The sequence below is a fragment of the Tasmannia lanceolata genome, unplaced genomic scaffold (assembly GCF_043159265.1).
Source record: "Tasmannia lanceolata isolate RefF3 unplaced genomic scaffold, GAP_Taslan_0.1 ptg000008l, whole genome shotgun sequence".
NCBI classification, from domain to species: domain Eukaryota; kingdom Viridiplantae; phylum Streptophyta; class Magnoliopsida; order Canellales; family Winteraceae; genus Tasmannia; species Tasmannia lanceolata.
The window spans coordinates 18,987,637-19,005,308 of NW_027518685.1; the positions used below are offsets into that span (position 1 = coordinate 18,987,637).

Genomic DNA, 17,672 nt, shown 5'->3' on the forward strand with positions numbered 1-17,672 from the left:
TTGAAAGTCCTGTTCCATCCGTTTCTTTTATTCATGTATGTAAAAATCTCAGTGATTGATTGGGGGTTTAGGATTATTTGTTGCTGCTTTATGGTTCTTCACGAAAGGATTTCATTGGAGTTTGCTTTTCATTGTTTGGTTTGTGAAACTACGGATGAAAACAGGGTAAGGTGAAACACATGATTTTTTTTTCATCTGTATTTGTTCATTTGTTCATTATTGATTTTTTGCAGAAAATGGTGTGCCATAATCATTTGAAGGCTGATTAGTTGATCGAAATGAGCGACTTTAATATTATTTTGTCCTCTATTTCTCTAATACTTTCTGTGGTAGCTCTACAAATTAAGGTTCTTTGGAACTACCTAAGAGCTTAAAACATAAGTCATAAATCTTTTATGGGCCGGCCCGTGCAGCTAGTTATATCTACTATAATAAGTTGGATGGAAACAAAGAGAATATTTTGATTTTTTTGAAAATTATATGAGAATTATACATCACTTTTTTTGACTTTTTTAACAAATGCACCCATTCAACTCACATATCTTCAATCCTACCCCCTCCTTTATTGCTTTGAACAAAGGCACCCATTAAAGCCATATAATTTCAATCTTACCCCCTTCCTTTATTGTTTTTTTAATAAAAAATCTATAAGGTGATCTTAACCATCCGATTTAAGAGGAATTATGGAAACATCTATAGATTGGAGGGCTAGGATCAGCCTATGGAAATGATTTTTGGGGCACAACCTATTTATGTTGTGTTCCATCACATGGACGGTTTGGATCAACCTATGACGTGGTCCGTACAGTTCTCTGTCGATGCACGGGTTTTTTACTAGTTTATTATAAAGAGGGAGGGAAGTTTTACTGTTGACACCCACTTGTTGGTCTCTCCTTCTTCTCAGCCATTTTTTGCATTTCTTTATGCATTTCCTAAATTCTTGAAAAAATGGAAAAGGCTTAAAAAAATAAAAGGAAAAGTCACCTACGTGTTGGTCGCTCCTTCTTCTTCAGCCAAAAAAAAGTGGGAAACCCCGTCTCGCGATACGGATAAAATCCCGGCTCTAGCTTCGCGAGATTTTCAAAAGACACCGAGGGCTCTCTCTCTCAGACGAGATTTTCGAAACTGGGGATATAATTCCCGACGAGATTTTCGAAAATCTCTCTCTCCTCTCTCTAAAATCGAGGGATATCATTCCCGAAGTATCAGGGATTTTGTGCCACCCGTTCGCCTTCGGACCAGAGAAAAAATCTCATTTCTTGCGTTGTTTTAGGGCAAACTCATCCCGTAAGAAATCTGTAACTTTCGAAGGTTCAATGGTTCCAAGGTATGAACCGAGTTAACAGGAGATTTTTTTGGCTTACTATTTTCCCTCTTCTTCTTCATCATCTTAGGTTTCCTGGCTTTCTTCTAGAACATTGGGATTTTTGTATTTTTCTCTAAATTTTTAGGTATTTTATTCTTTGTAGGTTTCTTGCATTTTCTACTTCTTCTTGGATTTAGGGTTTCATACTCTCAAAGCCTTTTCCATGTCTAATGTCTTGAAATACATTGGCTTAAGGGGTATTTGACAAATACCTTTAGCTCCCTGTATGAAATCTGAATGGATGACAATTTAGTACTTTCAGTATTTGCATAACCAACTAGTCTTGGTAGAAACCTGTTCTCATGTATCTATATTTAGACAGGTATGTGATTTCATAGACCAGCTTCATTCTATTGTGATTATGTGATTTCAGGAACTGAAAATTGTATTTGCACAGCTTATAAAGTAGAAATTCAATGTCCAAACCTGACAATATACTTGGAATCAGGATCTGGACATCGGTTTTCATCTCCTACGAAGCGATGCATTCAACTCTTAAAGTTGTGTGTTGCGGTGTCAAGCTATGGGTATTGCTTTTGATAGAGAAAAGGTAATATTTGTTACTATAAATGAGGCAATTTTTTGTTCCTTCCCTTCATATCCTCGAGGGGGATTAATTCTTGCATCAGTTCGTAAGATTTATCTTCCCGTTTGGATGAGAAATCCAAATCCAAATCTTCTCGGCATCCAAACGGGCCCTACTGAACTTGAGCTTTTATTCTTTTCTCTGTTTCTCATTCCATTCCCTGATTTTAAGAGGCAGTATATCGACCATTTGCTCAACGTTCTGATCTAATAATTTCAAGCGATATTCTTCTGTGTATTCCATTCACTGATATAACCGGGTGATTCAAAAAATCCACTGAGAGTTTTAGATTAACCAGAGCCTAAGAGGAACACAAGTGCAGATTTAGCAGGGACAACATTGAAAACGTACATGTATACCCATAGTAGTGGGTAGCTGCAAGATAGTGTGGCCCCTGCTCAACAAAGAAATAGGTGCCACTTCATTATCCATGACATCAATTTTGTTGTGAGGTGGAGTAGCTGTCAATTGTGGGTATTGTGGATTTGAATTGGCAACCTGAAAACATAGTAGTTGGTAGCAGCAGGCACAACAGATTCTGTCTTTAGTCTCCATTTCTTTCAACGTAAAATGGGCAGAAAAAACAAAGTTTGCGCACATTTTTTACACTCATAAATGGGCATAAAATTTCTTTTATGTCCATTTTACATCAAGAGAAACGGACCCTTAATTACATATTTAAAAAACTTTTAGCAGAGTATTGTAGCTGAATGGAATTGATATCTCCATTGTCTCAGAAATACTTGAGCCTCGGCATTCACCAAGAGTGGAGCGAGGAGGGTGCTGCTTCTCCCAAGGTATGTTCCTCCCCAATTCCTTTTTAGTCTTGCAAATCCTCATGGGTATCTTCTCTTTCTGTTACAATGGATGAGTAGCTTTTTATTTTTATTACACAATGGATGGGTGTTTTGATAATTTTTTTATATTTATCTTTGTAGACGAAAATGTTGATTTCATATGTAATGGCATTTCCTATTCGAAGCTTTTGTCTCGGACACGAGTTTTGATGTTCAGAAAAGTATATAGAGAGTTCTTTGCTTTTGCAATTGATTCTTGAATGTAAATTTAATGGTCTTTAATAATAGTCCACCCGGTCCGGCAGATAGTTGATCTTGGACTTCATAGGAAAGAAAAAAGTGCAAGCATGTTTATTTCATGTATGCATAGCATTTTTATTTGGCCATTTGCGGTCATTCTTTCATAAGTCCACCCCTCCCCCAAACAGTTGATCTTGGGCTTTAGATCGCTATTTCCAATTATTTCTCGACACCTTTTTCTCATAATTGTGATCAAATGCATGACTTTTTTGAGTTTTTCATGCCCTTTGGATACAGCTTTTTTTTTTTTGTGCAGAAAATTTATTGCAAATGCTTCTTTGAATATTTATGTCATGAATGGTCCGTATTTCTAAATGTTCTATTAATGATTCATGTCATGAATGATTCAATCATTTATTCATTTTTTAGCTAAGCAGAGATGAAATTATAAATCAACACAATGTAGGTAGTTAAGCCCAAGGAAGCAGGATTCTTCCCTGGGAGCCTTCGATTCTCGTTTCGATTCCCGCTTTCGATTCCCGCTCTGGCAACCTTGAGCAGGATTCTTCCCTGGGAGCCTTCGATTCCCGCTTTCGAAGGCACGAGTATAGATTTAATTCTGTCCAAACTGATTAATTAGATTTGATTCACATGTACGCATTTACCTCAAGTTGTCCATTGAGTAAGATAACAACCAAATCTCCTTTAAAAAAGATGGCATCTGAGTCTATGCCCCATTTCAAGGCTTTTAGGAATTCCCTTGAGAACCCAAGTGCATTACAAAATTTTTCAATGTCACGTTTATTGTGGGACCCTTGATTTTTGGGGAGGACTGTAACATATGCCTACCGGTCTTTATTTTAAACATTTCTAGCGGCTAACCGCATTTCCACTGTTTGAATTGGTGGAACAACAAAAGCAAATGGAAGGGCTCCCTTCAGCAGGTAGCCCTTATCTATTTTATTGTGTATCCTATCTTTTTCTTTTTCCTTTTCTCACGAACCTATTCCAAGATTTTTTTTAATTACTACAACGATAATCCCATCCCTCTCTCTTTTAGAAAGTTTGATTAACGGACTCATCTCTCACAAAACCTTTTTTTTTTTTATCACAAAGCAATTACGCCAAAGCTCATTGGTTTTCAATATTTAATGAGATTATCTTCTTATGCTCATACCATTCAAACAAAATTTGTGATTATTTTCTGAACATGGATTATTTTGCCATTCAAATGTTTTATTTTCTATTACATAGCTTTCAGTTGATGTAGATAATACAGTCAACTGATTTATAGATATATTTTATATCTTCGATTGTTTTAATTTGGGTAAGCTTTGAGCCTGTTTGATATTTATTCCAAGAATTATGGAGGCATTTGCAATATAGAAGTTTCTATATATGTGATTCATTCCCCTTTTCCGTCGGATTACATTGCATGGTTTAGGTTCAATTCATTAACTTTCTCTCCCCCTTAGATGTTTTACCTTTGTCACCAAGCCTTCCTCATCTCTCACAAAGCTTTTTATCATTTGCAAAACTCAAAATTCATGAGCCCTGTCTCCTCTGAAATGGAGAAAGAGGCAGTGAACAGGAAGAAGAAGACGCACAGATGATTTTGAAAAGCATGTTCTCTGTAAGTGATTTAGGTTGCATATTTTTTTATGTAATAAATGTGTTTTTTCATTTATCCCATCCGTTAAGTTTTGGGTTTCTCAGATTAAAGAGTTTTTGGTAGGATTTCCTATCTTTGGTTTCTTGTTTTATTGTTATATGGTTAACTCTTGGGTTAGGTGTTCCTGGTTTTTCTCTTCCTCATATTTTTTTGCGAAATTCTTGAATTAAACTTTATTAGATGGGATTTTTCTTCAAAGATTCTGCAATTTCTAACTGACTTGACTCTTTTGCATGTTGTAAGCTAACATGGTTGATATTGCATTAGGCATTCAGGTGTAGATCAATTTAAGCAGTCATTTTCTTGAACATCTTCTGTTGTTCTATTCACTTACGCCCTAATAGTTCACATAGGATTATTGATACATTTCTAAGGCAGAGGTGAATGGTATAGTCTGTTGATGATTTAGCATTTCAAAGAAACTTTCAAAAAAAAAAGGCAGAGGTGAATGGTATAGCCTGTGCTGAAATTGCTGAGGGGTTGAGAAAATTAATTATCTTTTAACTCCTCCATAAATTGGTTATGTAACATACTTTTCCCAATATGTCTCAATGTATCCATTTATTTAGCTGCTCTTCTCCTAGGTAAAAACAATTGAATCAAGATCTTTTATAGAATCTAATTTCGAACATGTTGCTTTGCGGCCTTAAAAATGAAGTTGGCTTATTCAAGTTAAGGAAATACTTTCATAAAGTTTCTTTCTGAGTCTACTTCTCATTCCTTATATGTAACTTTCTTATTATCTTTGTCAAATGTAGGTGGTTGATGTACTAGGCAAGTTTTGATTCAGATTTGGGGTATAGTTTATTTATAAAAAAAATCTGTTTCACTTCGAAATATTCAGCAACAATAACTGCATAGACATTTAAGCCTTTAAATTGTCTTTGTGCAGGTTTTCAAGTTGATCATGCTGATGCAATCCATTTTCAAGGATGAATTCCAATCATTATCTATGATGTTCTTGGGTAGAAATATTAGCTTTCAAGGAGGAATCCATGTCTACTTCAACCATGCTTAATTTCATCGGGAGCTATCATTTCTTTGATCTTTATTTAATGACTCATACAGTAAATGAATATAACTTCATATTTAATGAATCGATTTCTTTATTTTTTTTCACTTCTCTGATTTTGTTCAAATCTTCACAATTTGATGAGAGCACGAGGTTTAGAGTGTATAAGAATTCAATTTTGGCATGATACTTGGGTGTCATGATCTTCCCCTAAAGGCAACATTCCCATCTTTATTTCCAATGAACTCAGAATATCTTGGAAGTTGAATTTTAGAATAAATTTCTTTGACAAGGAACTGCACCTCATGAATAAAGACAAAATCTGCTGAAACGTGAACCTTGGCGGTTACTCTGACATGTAACGGACCATCCACGAAATGCCTTGTGCGATGGACGCTAGCAAATCCCAAAATGCTTCTTTTATTTCCTTTATACAGGTTTAGTGGGTTAATATGTGTATCTTCTGACCTTTTTGTTTCACTATAGTTTTCATTTGTTAATCCTTCTCATTCCACTTAAAATCTAGGTTTACTCTATTTTTTTGGCGCCCCCGTGCATCGCACAGGTTTTTTTACTAATATATATATATATAGCAGAAGAGAAATTAGGGAATTTTTTGAATTTTTCCAAAATGCTATGAGATTTACACATCCATGTTTGATTTCTTTACCATCTGGCCCTTTAATGTTATACTTCATCTCATCTATATATCTCTACAGTCAAGGGTAAAATGGTCTATTCCTAAATTGGTTTTCACCTACTACGGATATTTATCTTCTCTTTTTCCCACCTACTACAGATATTATCCAATTCATGAATAGATATTATCCAATTCTACTACAGATGCACGTCTCACCTGCTACAGATATTATCCAATTCAGGCATAGATATTATCCAATTCTACTACAGATGCACGTCCCACCTGCTACAGATATTTTCTCACCTACTACAGATATCAGCATAAGAGAAAAGGAAATATTATTTTGAATTTTTCCAAAATGCCGTGAGATATACACGTCCATGCTATGAGAGAGAGAGAGAGAGAGAGAGAGAGAGAGAGAGAGAGAGAGAGAGAGAGAGCAAAATTCTACCTGAGGATTTTTTCTTTTTTTGAGGAGGATGGCATGGAAGGTATAAGTAGGGAACATGGTGTTAGTGTAATTTTCAAAACAGGGTGTTTTAAAAGTATTTTATAAACATAGTGATTTTGTTTGGTAAAAATGATTTCTTTTATGAGAAGAGAGAAAAATGTGCTTTTGAAAGATAGTCCCACATAAGATTACAAAAAATGTGGAGAAAAGTTTAAATAGCTTTTCCCTCTTTTCTCTTTTGTTTTAATACACAATGGACTTTAGTTTTAATACACAATGGGCTATAGTCATTGGGTGTGGACCCGCGGGACGGTGCAACTCGCGCGGCGTGGGCTATAGGGCGCTTTATTGGCGCTTTTTAGGCGCACTTTGCACGCCGCGGGTGCAATCCGAACCGTCAGATCGGAGTGTAACGGCTAGAGGACGATGACGTTGGTTGTGTCCCTTCTGCACAACGGTCAAGAGTCCAAAGGATTTTTACACAACCCAACAATCACTCCAGGATTGATCTGGACCGTAGAGTAGCGGATGGGCGCGATCTAACGGCCAGAATCAAACCCGCTCTAAAGAAGTGCCCTGTAAGGGTGTGTTTTCAACAGAAATAGGGGTCTCAAATACTTATTTGTTCTAAAGGTGATTCTTAGGTTTGTTTCCGCTTAGTGCAAAGCGTCAACAAACATATCGGTGTACACATTGGGCTTCATTGTATCTTGGAGGCATATGGTGTAGACACCGGGCTTCATTGTATCTTGGAGGCATATTCGTGGTACTCCTTGCACACTTACTGGTGGGGGCGAATATTGTTTTATGCTCTGTTTGGTTACCTTTTTTTGAGGAAAATACCAGGGAATGTTATTCTACTGATTTGCTTAAAGTTGTTTGGTTTGGAATTTAGCAAAAATGGGGAGTTTGACCACTGGAGTTGTCGGGCCCTTATCTGCTAACGTGGAACCCTCTAAACTCCCTCAACACATTTCTCCAAAATGAAGAAAAAATGGGAGAAATTCTTGGGCAAATCTTATCTTTTGAGTTTTATTTAGACCTGGCAATTACGGGTCGCTGAGCCTGGACCTGTGCCCGGCCCTTACGGGCTGGGTCAACCCGCTGGTCACCCGAATTTTTGCCGTATTTTTTAAGATTTTTTTATATATATATAGGAATTTGCTAGCCACCTTCGCCGAGGCCACTTGTCGGCTTGTGGCCCATCCTTTGATGCAAAGATTGGCAGAAGTAACATGGATGCAAAGGTGGCTAGCAAAAACATAATAGCAAAACATAGTAATCATTACGGATTTGTGGCAGAAGTACTAAGTTTAAATGAAAAGTTACGGAAAAATGGAAGCAAAGTAGGAAAATTACGAAAAAAAAATACCGAAAGGATGTACTAACATATGACAATTACCGAAAAAAACTACAAAGAAAATTAAAAAATTATGACAATTACGGCAAAAAAAAGGCCAAAATAAAACTTTTGCACTTATCTACGGGCACCCGCAGGTCCACCCGGCCTGGCCCGTTTTGACGGGCCGGGTGGACCCGCTGGTCAATTTCAAACGGGTCACGGATTGGTGACTCGGACTTGTAATTTACGGGCGGGCCGGGTGGACCCGCGGGTTCGGGTCACTTTTTGCCCGGTATAATTTTATTAGGAAGTGGCAAATCTTGGCCAAACCAAACAACATCTTTTAGATTTACTCTCAATCTCCCCGTTGACTGATTTCCTTTTGATTTGCTTTAATCTCCCTTTGACTTCTTCTTCTCTAAATCCTCCCAACATCTACCAGTAACCAAACAAAGCATAAGGAAAGCGACATCGCGCCTTGAAGCATTTCCATTCTTATCTATCTCTCCCATCTCCGCAGCAGATTTCCAACACATGGATGCCACGTCACTGGAAAAGTATTAATTAGCTTTAAATCTTGTCTAGTAATCTCTATGGATTGTGGTGTTAAATTGGCTACCAAGCACCATAAAAGTTACCAAAAAAACATTTTTCTACTTTGAACATTGTTGAGGATGCCAAACACGTGGCAACCAAACAGAGCACACAGTAGAAGATAAACCGCTAATGTTTGTAGGCATTAATTTTAAGAGTGGGATGTCCAGTCTGCCATGCCTCATGGTGAGCCACAAGATCAACGGTCCCAATTGTACCTATCTTTGACTAGATCCAAGTCACATTTACACAGACATGAAAGGTTAGCTTAGATTCTTATAATGATGTGGATGGGAATAGCTTGTAATTTTTTTTTAACTTTCTCCTCCTCGGCCACGCATGTCCTTCAGTCTTCACCATGTCAAGATTCTTTTTACTATGTTTGGATTGCGGGAAAAAAAATAATTCTGAAAGAAAAAATATAAATGTTTACTTAACATAATTTAGAGGAAAATGATAGGGAAATGAGTTTAGCACAACACTCTTTTTATATGTGGCGAAAGCTTCTTGTATTCTAGTTTTTAATTGTTGTCAGAGCTTTGTTGGAAATGTAAATAACATTTTGACAGCCCTTTAAACACTAAAAGACTAGAAGTTTTAGCTACATATCAGAAGAGTAGAGTGCTAAAACCATTTCCCTAACGGTTGCTGCTTCTCTTCGTTTTTCTCATTCTGAATCCCATTTTACGCTCCATTTTGTTAGAAAATGGGAGCAGTGGCCAGCTAGGAATCCACCTTAGAGTATGAGGAGAATAACGTGGATCACAAAATCAATTAAATGCCAACCAAACAACCTTTGGAATGGGAAAATGACATCATTTTACTTTCTTTTCCTAGGGATTTATTATTTTCGGTGAACAAGAGTTTAGGAATGGTTTCTAAATGCTCTCTTTAGAGCTTGTCCACCTCGAGTAATGATTGATCCATTTGATGACCAATTCAATGTTGCTTTTCCAGCTTATTCATCCGGGTGCCCTAATCAATAAACTTTTGACATCCATCTTTACTCCTAATGTTTATCGATCTGGTAAAGCGCAGTTCACAGCCCAATGCAACAGTGATAATGTGCCCGGTCGCACTAAAAGACTAGAAGATGATGCATTTTCTAGCGATTTGGGGATTTTATTTAGAATTTAGAATAATACTTAATTAGGCACTGTTTGTTTAGGTTTATGACAGCCGTCTGTGAGTCCAAAACCAATTATTGGACTCAAAATCCAATGAAAAAGCCGATCTTTTAGGCAGCCAAGTATAGCCTTAGGATTGTTTGGTTGGATCGATTTAGAGACTGCGGAAAATCCATGACAGACCCATTGAATATAAGATTTAATAAATTTATGCCAATGCCATGTTGGTGGTCCATGGCCACGAGGCTTTTCATGTGCAACTACCACGCCATAGTGGATTCAACTTTATAGATTGGAACAATATTTTTCAAAGAGTACAGTATGGTCCACTCCATAAGATGATCCAAACCATCCATTTGTCGGGTCACAGATTAAATGGGTTGTTATGTGAAAATCATTTCCATCGGACAATCATAATCCTCTGATCTATAGAGGGACTCAGCATTATAGAAACCTCTACAGATTGGAGGGCTTGGATCATCCTATAGAAATGATTTTTGGCCAGCAAGCAAAGCAAGCTGAAAATTGAATAGAATAGGACGTATCTAATACAAAATGTAATCAAAAGTTGGGCTTGTCGGATCCTCTGACGGGCCTATTCAAGCCACTCTGAAGGAGGGGTATTTTCGAAATTATGCTAGGGTCCATCGCAAAAGGCATTTCTCGTAATGTATGATGCATGAGAGAGCAACCACGTAGGCTCACTTTCCAACAGATTTTGTCATTATTCATGAGGGGTGGCTGCTCTCCCATGCAACAATGTTCTGCAAAATGCCTTATGCGATGGACTCTAGCAAATCGCTGTAAAATATTTGAAGTAGTGATTGGTAATATGAATGTCAAAACCACAGGTCCTTTGTTTCTCATCTCGACATTTCTAAGTATGAAAGATTCAAGAAAGCGATTCTATCCCATTGAGCCGCCACCACGCAACAAACTGAAAAGTCAAAAGGCTATTTGTCTTTTCATCTCCTCTATTTGATATCCAGTGTTATACACAAAACTTAGTTGAAGGAAAGATCTTTGTTCATAGACAGAGATGAAGCTCTTGTCAAAATCTCCATCTTATTCCACACTTTTCCTTGGTTTTTGCTATATTTACCTTTTGTGCCAGGTGGAAAGATCCCAAGCTCAAAACACAACAACTACAACAGATCCAACTGAAGGTATGTCGCAGAAAGCTCTGCTTTTTCCGCAATTTACAATTTCATGGAAAGGAAAACGAGCTTTCATTGGATTTTCTTTTTTTTCCCCTATTTTTATTGGAAATATTCATGATTTTCTCCCAAATACCCAAAACCCAGTTAAAGCTTCAAGGTGCTTGTGCTTTTCTTCAAAGAAAATGAACTTCATTTCTCTGTTCTGATTCTTCTCTTCTATTTATTATTCCATTAGTTTTTCTCCAAACAAATGTCTGAAAACCACATCGGATTCAATTTAAAATTTCACTAAAAAGTAAAAGGAGAACCACCAAGGTGGGATGGTTTCAGATTTTTTTTATTTTTTTTCTCATTTACCTGTTCGTTTAAGATTATGACAACCTATTGTGAGTGCTAAACCGATTATTATACTCAAATTTAAACGTAATTTTGAGTCCAATAATCAGTTTGGCACTCACAATCGGTTTTCGTAATCTTAAACAATCAGGTTATATTTTTGTCGGAGGAAGAGAATTTAGAAAACTGGCAAACTAGCATATACGGCAATCTTTCTGTGTATACGCTATTTGCAGCCACCAACGGATGATTCAGAGGGGTTGGTGGGCTTCCCTTTGTAGATGTGTGTTGGATAGCATTTACACCAAGTGTTCGGTGCGTTAGAATTAGATGATTGTGATGTGTTTTCACTTGTCAACTATCTATAAGGTATTTAATAGCCAAAGAAAGATTTTACATGTACAAAATATTTAGGTCAGTGATAAATCAACCCCCCAAAATGATAAGTCGACTCCCCATGTGTCTATCTCTCTCTGACACAGAGGAGAGAGAAAGACACATGGGAGACGATTTATCATATTTGGGAGTAGATTTATCACTCCCCAATATTTAATAGCTGCTTCACATTTATAAATGTTTTAAATGACTCCGAGAGCCACCCAAGTTTTTCAATTCAATGTAAAATAGAATTTGTTGGGCAATTCGGCGGAATGCCATTACGTGGGCCACTTTTGCAGAATAGTACAGCCGTACATGCTCACTTTGTAGCATTTTTTTGTCTTATTCATTTAATTCACATGAGGTGGCTGTTCTATCCTGCAAAAGTGACCCGCTAAATGTATATATCAATAGTAATATATATATGTAATTGGAGGTTTAGTGTATTAATTAGAAAGTGGCAAGGTGCTCAGCCATGAGGTGGTGTTTCCATTCCAACTTGGCTATTGAAAGAAATGTCAACACCATTTTTTTATTTGTTGAAACGTTGGAAAATGTGACACTTTAACTATGATGAATGATGAGTGGGGTGTGACCTCATTCTTATATAATGAAGCGCACTTACATCTGGCATAATGGGTACCTTCTTGTATTGATCCGAACCGTCCATTCATTGGGCTCAATGGCCCAAAAAACCCGCCAGCCATCCAATAAAGAGTACTTTTTGTGGTTATAACATTAACCCTTGCCCCAAGCGGGGCCCATGGGCAACCCACAAAACACACAATACTGCTGGATAAAAGGAACAGATGATTTGCGTGATTTTTGGGTCGATGTGAGATCCAAAGCAAGCCTTATAAAGTGAAAGGTTTAGATCTAAGTGATCTGGTTGAGATGGCCCCCTCAAATCTAGGCCCTGTTCGTTTAAGATTATGACAACCAATTGTGAGTTTAAACCTAATTTTAAGCCCAAATCGGTTGTCATAATCTTAAACAAACAGGTTATAAGTGATCTGGTGGAGATGGGGCCCACCAATCGATGGCTGTAAGAAGTGATACTATCCTTTTCCACTAGAGTAGGGGTGTCCCAAGTAAAAAAGAGGGCCAGATATATCAGTTTACTAACAGAGTTTATAAGTTTATTATAACATGGTGTGTTTGATGCAGCCTCGGCTCTAAACTCCATTTTTGGACGATGGGGAATTACTGCTTTCAGTACCTGGAATACTAGCGGTGATATATGCAGTGGAAGTGCGGTGGATACCACCACAGTTGACGACCCGAGCATCAATCCTGCCGTTAAATGCGACTGCAATTTTGTTAACGGCACCCTCTGCCGTATAACCCAACTGTATGTTTGATATACCCTCTGATTAAGCCGCGCCCCACCCATCCATTTTCTTACTTTTTTTCTTCTTATTCTCCCCCATGATTCAGATATATGTATTTTGTTTTGATTTTGTCACTTTTTTTCAGGAAAGTATATGCACTGAATGTAGTAGGGCGATTTCCACCAGAGCTCGCCAATTTAACTCGACTCACCAATCTGTATCAATATATTCCTTCCTCTTTATTCCATTTTTTTATTGATTCCATTTTTATTTTTTTATTGAGTTATGCTTCCTTCTTTTTTTTCTTTTTTCCCTTGCAGGAATTTGGGACAAAATTACATAACAGGTCCCTTGCCTCCATTTATCGGCAATTTAACTGGCATGCAATACATGTGTGTAGCACTTCCTCCTCCTCCTTGTTCTTCATATTACTAGGCTACTGATATTAGCACTACATTGTTTTGATAGTTTTACTAACTCAACTTGTCTGTTCTTTCTTCATTTGCTTCTAAGAGTTTTTTTTTTTTTTTTTTTTTGGAAACTGTGATAACCTTTGCCAGCTGGTTAGATAGAAAAAGACAAGGTGAGTTAGTGCAAATATCAAAACACGGTAGTGCTTATTTGTTGGACAATCTTAGATTTTGTCCAGTAGAATCTGATATATGGCTTGATTGAATCTAGAAATTAGAAATGTAAATAAATCAGTACTTAGCTTTTGTAGAAAACGTTTCTGTAAAACAGATCGAGAAGAAGAAGGCTGAGTCGTGCCACTGGTCACTCTCCTTAAGAATCGTATCCGCCCCCTACCGGTGCAAACCGGGATCCGCGAACCGATGCTCCAAGATAAAACAGCTAAAGTTGGCTCCAGTCCACGTGCACTCGCTGACTGGTCCACCCAGAATCACCGTAGAACTGTGCTCAGATCAGAACGGAGGAAAAGAAGAAGACAAGCAGAAACTTTGATGTTTTTTTTTTTTTTTCTGTAAAAAACTATATCTTCCAATGGTGCTGTTCTCTTCTTTTTATAGATGAGAATATGACTGCTGGAGGATAATTAATCACCATTAAAAGACCAAAACGTTTCTCTTTTAATCACCATTAAAAGACAAAAAAACATTTCTCTCTTAATCACCATTAAAAGACAAAAAACGTTTCTCTTTTAATCACCATTAAAAGACAAAAAACGTTTCTCTCTTAATCACCATTAAAAGACAAAAAACGTTTCTCTTTTAATCACCATTAAAAGACAAAAACGTTTCTCTCTTAATTACCATTAAAAGACAAAAACGTTTCTCTTTTAATCACCATTAAAAGACAAAAATGGTTTTGGTTTTGAAAACACACCACAAGCACACTCACCAAGGTCTTGGGTTCAAGTCCCCACATATGCAAAAGTCTTTTGCTTTAAAACAAGAGAGGGAAACATAATTTGAATCTTCCCTCCAAATTTTTAAAAAAAAAAAAAAAGCATCTTTGACTTTTCAAATCTTTTATTAAAAATTCTAACAATCCCCCCACAAGATTCAAAATACAGTTGAAATTGAAAACGGAAGTATCTGAGCACATTAGAAAATAGAGTGGATTCATACCGGTGTCTTTTGGACTTCAACCGATATTTAGGGTAAACAGATTACGTTACCGAGTACGGGTAGAGTTAGACTCCTTCAACCTTTCCTCGTGGGTGTAACTGACTAACCTGTTATCCACACTCTACATTCGAATCCTTGGTGATTCATTCACAGTTTTGGAACATTTTGGCCTTGTTCCCCTCTTGGTTCTCATGAATGTTCTAGAGAATTACTCGTTAAATTCTCATAGGAAGCGGCCTTACCTCCACATTCACTTAGGTCAGTCATCAAGTATGCACTGCAAGTAACATACCACCCAATACAGGTTATGATCTGATTAAGAGTCTATAACTCATCCTCTCTCATTTGCAGTGAACACTATCTTTCATCATTTTGCATCTAGGAGTAGGGGGTGATAGTGTTAACAAACCATCCGGTGACTTGTTAGTACCCATTGAACCAAATTCCAGGGATCTCCTTTCACATTGGTTGGGTGTCCATCACTAATGATTCATGCCACGAGCTTTAACCCCATTCCTTGCGATGTCTCATAAACCACCTTGTTTATCTGTGGTTTTGTCAGAGGATCTGCCAGATTCCTCTCCGACCTTACAAAGTCGAGTGCTATTGTTCCCTCACTCAAGTATTGCTTTACCAAATTATGCCTTAGGCGTATATGCCTTCTTTTGCCATTATAGGTCTTACTTTTGGCCTTGGCTAAAGCAGCTTGACTATCACAGTGTAAAGACACTGAGGGAACCGGCCTTGGCCATAAAGGCACATCTGCCATAAAGCTTCAGCTCCTGCTAAGGCTAAGGCTATAAATTCTGCTTCCATAGTGGAACTTGTACTACAAGTTTGTTTAATCGATTTCCAAGAAATCGCACCACCACCAAGGGTGAATACATATCCACTGGTAGACACTGAATCTCTTGAATCAGAGATCCAATTCGCATCACTATAGCCTTCTAAGACAGCAGGAAACCCCCTAAAATGCACTCCAAAATTTATTGTACCTTTTAAGTACCTCAACAACCTAGTCAAAGCCCGCCAGTGTTCATGTCCTGGTCTATGTGTGTGTTGACTGAGTTTTCCAACTGCTAGTGCAATGTCAGGTCTAGTACAGTTCATTAAATATGACACTGAACCTATAATACTTGAGTATTCCTTTTGGGATACCAACTCACCTTTGTTTTTCTTTAGGTGTACCTGACAATCTAAAGGTGTCTTTGCAGGTGAACTATCATATTGTCCAAATTTCCTTAGAATGCTCTCTACATAATGAGACTGAGACAATATTATTTCATTTCCTTTTCTGATGATCTTCATCCCTAAGATTGCATCAGCTTCACCCATATCTTTGGTTTCAAAATTTGACATTAAAAATCTCTTAGTAGATTTTACTATGTCCAAATTAGTACCAATAATTAGTATATCATCTACATATACACAAAGTATTACACCTTTATCCCCATTAAACTTACTATAAACACATTTGTCGGATTCATTTATCTTATACCCATTTGTAATTAAGACACTATCAAATTTGTCATTCCACTGTTTAGGTGCTTGTTTCAAACCATACAGTGACTTAATTAGTTTACAAACTTTGTTTTCATGACCAGACACAATGAATCCTTCAGGTTGTTTAATGTAAATTTCTTCTTCTAAATCTCCATTTAAGAAAGTTGTTTTTACATCCATTTGATGTATTACCACTTTATGAATAGAAGCTATAGCTAATAATATCCTAATGGTGGACAACCTAGCAACAGGAGAATAGGTATCAAAATAATCTATCTCCTTTTTCTGTCTAAAGCCTTTAGCTACTAGTCTTGCTTTAAACTTGTCAATTGTCCCATCAGGTCTTAGCTTCTTTTTAAATATCCACTTGCTATCTAGTGCTTTTGTTCCAGGTGGAAGGTCCACTAGTTCCCAAGTGTGATTTTCTATTATGGAAACTAATTCACTTTTAATAGCTTCTTTCCAAAATACAGCATCTGGAGATGTTACAGCTTCAGAGTAAGTTACAGGATCTTTATCTATTAGATAGGTGAACATCCCATCTCCTAGATTTGTTTCTTTTCTTTGTCTTTTACTTCTTCTGAGTTCTTGAAACTCATAATCCAATTCCTTTTCAGTTTCAGGTTGATTTCTTGAATCATGACTAGGTTCTTTAGGAATTTCTTTCTTCATAGGGAAGTGATGTTCAAAGAACTCAACATCCCTAGATTCAATTATAGTGTTATATTCAAGGATATTTTCAACTGATTTCAAAACTAGAAATCTGTAAGTTGTACTATTTTGAGTATATCCTATGAATACACAATCACATGTTTTAGGTCCTAGTTTTCTTTTCTTAGGTTCTGGTATTCCAACCTTAGCCAAACAACCCCAAACTCTCAAATGAGATAAACTAGGCATTTTGTTATGCCACATATCATATGGTATTTGACCCTTTTTCTTTGGAGGTATCCTGTTATATATATAACAAGCTGAAAGAAGTGCTTCCCCCCACAAGTTCAAGGGTAAACCAGAACTTATCAACATAGCATTAAACATATCCTTTAATGTTCTGTTCATTCGTTCTGCTATACCATTTGATTCAGGTTGGTACGGGGCTGTGGTTTCATGGATAATATCATTATCATCACAGAACTTAGTTATAAAGTATTATGTACCTCTATCTGTTCTAAGTCTTTTAATTCTTCTATCTAACTGATTTTCCACTTCATTTTTATATTTGATAAAGGCTTGTTCAGCCTCATCTTTAGTTCTAAGAAGATATACTTTAGTGTATCTAGAGTAATCATCTATAAAGGTCACATAGTACCTTTTACCTCCTCTAGATTCAAGATTTCTAAAATCAGCTAGATCACTATGAATTAACTTTAATAAGTCAGATTTTCTTTCAACACTAAAGTGAGGTTTCTTTGTGAATTTTGCTTCAACACATATTTCACATTTTTCTTTACAAGGTTCAATTTTTTCATTTATTAAACCTAAATTACAAAGTCTTTTAATGTAAGATGCACTTCTATGTCCTAATCTACCATGCCAAATATCAAAGGA

The 17,672-nt window shown here is 36.9% G+C and overlaps 1 protein-coding gene and 1 long non-coding RNA gene across 3 annotated transcripts in view; both read left to right on the plus strand.

Annotated features, from left to right (window-relative positions):
- The first annotated feature begins 1,148 nt into the window (after positions 1 to 1,148).
- Positions 1,149 to 5,676, plus strand: LOC143884673 (uncharacterized). 2 transcript variants are annotated; one of them, XR_013253036.1, is made up of 5 exons: positions 1,149 to 1,327; positions 1,470 to 1,916; positions 2,690 to 2,749; positions 5,420 to 5,458; positions 5,554 to 5,676. It is a non-coding gene; the product is annotated as an uncharacterized LOC143884673 (long non-coding RNA). The 2 variants fall into 2 exon arrangements; XR_013253035.1 differs by having other exon boundaries at positions 1,149 to 1,916.
- Positions 5,677 to 10,696: 5,020 nt separating this feature from the next.
- LOC143884672 (putative LRR receptor-like serine/threonine-protein kinase At1g56130) overlaps positions 10,697 to 17,672 on the plus strand; it is a 29,829-nt gene continuing 22,853 nt past the window's right edge. Inside the window, exons 1-4 of the mRNA XM_077388354.1 lie at positions 10,697 to 10,993; positions 12,869 to 13,052; positions 13,178 to 13,249; positions 13,353 to 13,424. Of these exons, the coding sequence (XP_077244469.1) occupies positions 10,867 to 10,993; positions 12,869 to 13,052; positions 13,178 to 13,249; positions 13,353 to 13,424 (455 nt within the window). The 5' untranslated portion in view covers positions 10,697 to 10,866. The remainder of the gene's footprint in view (positions 10,994 to 12,868; positions 13,053 to 13,177; positions 13,250 to 13,352; positions 13,425 to 17,672) is intronic.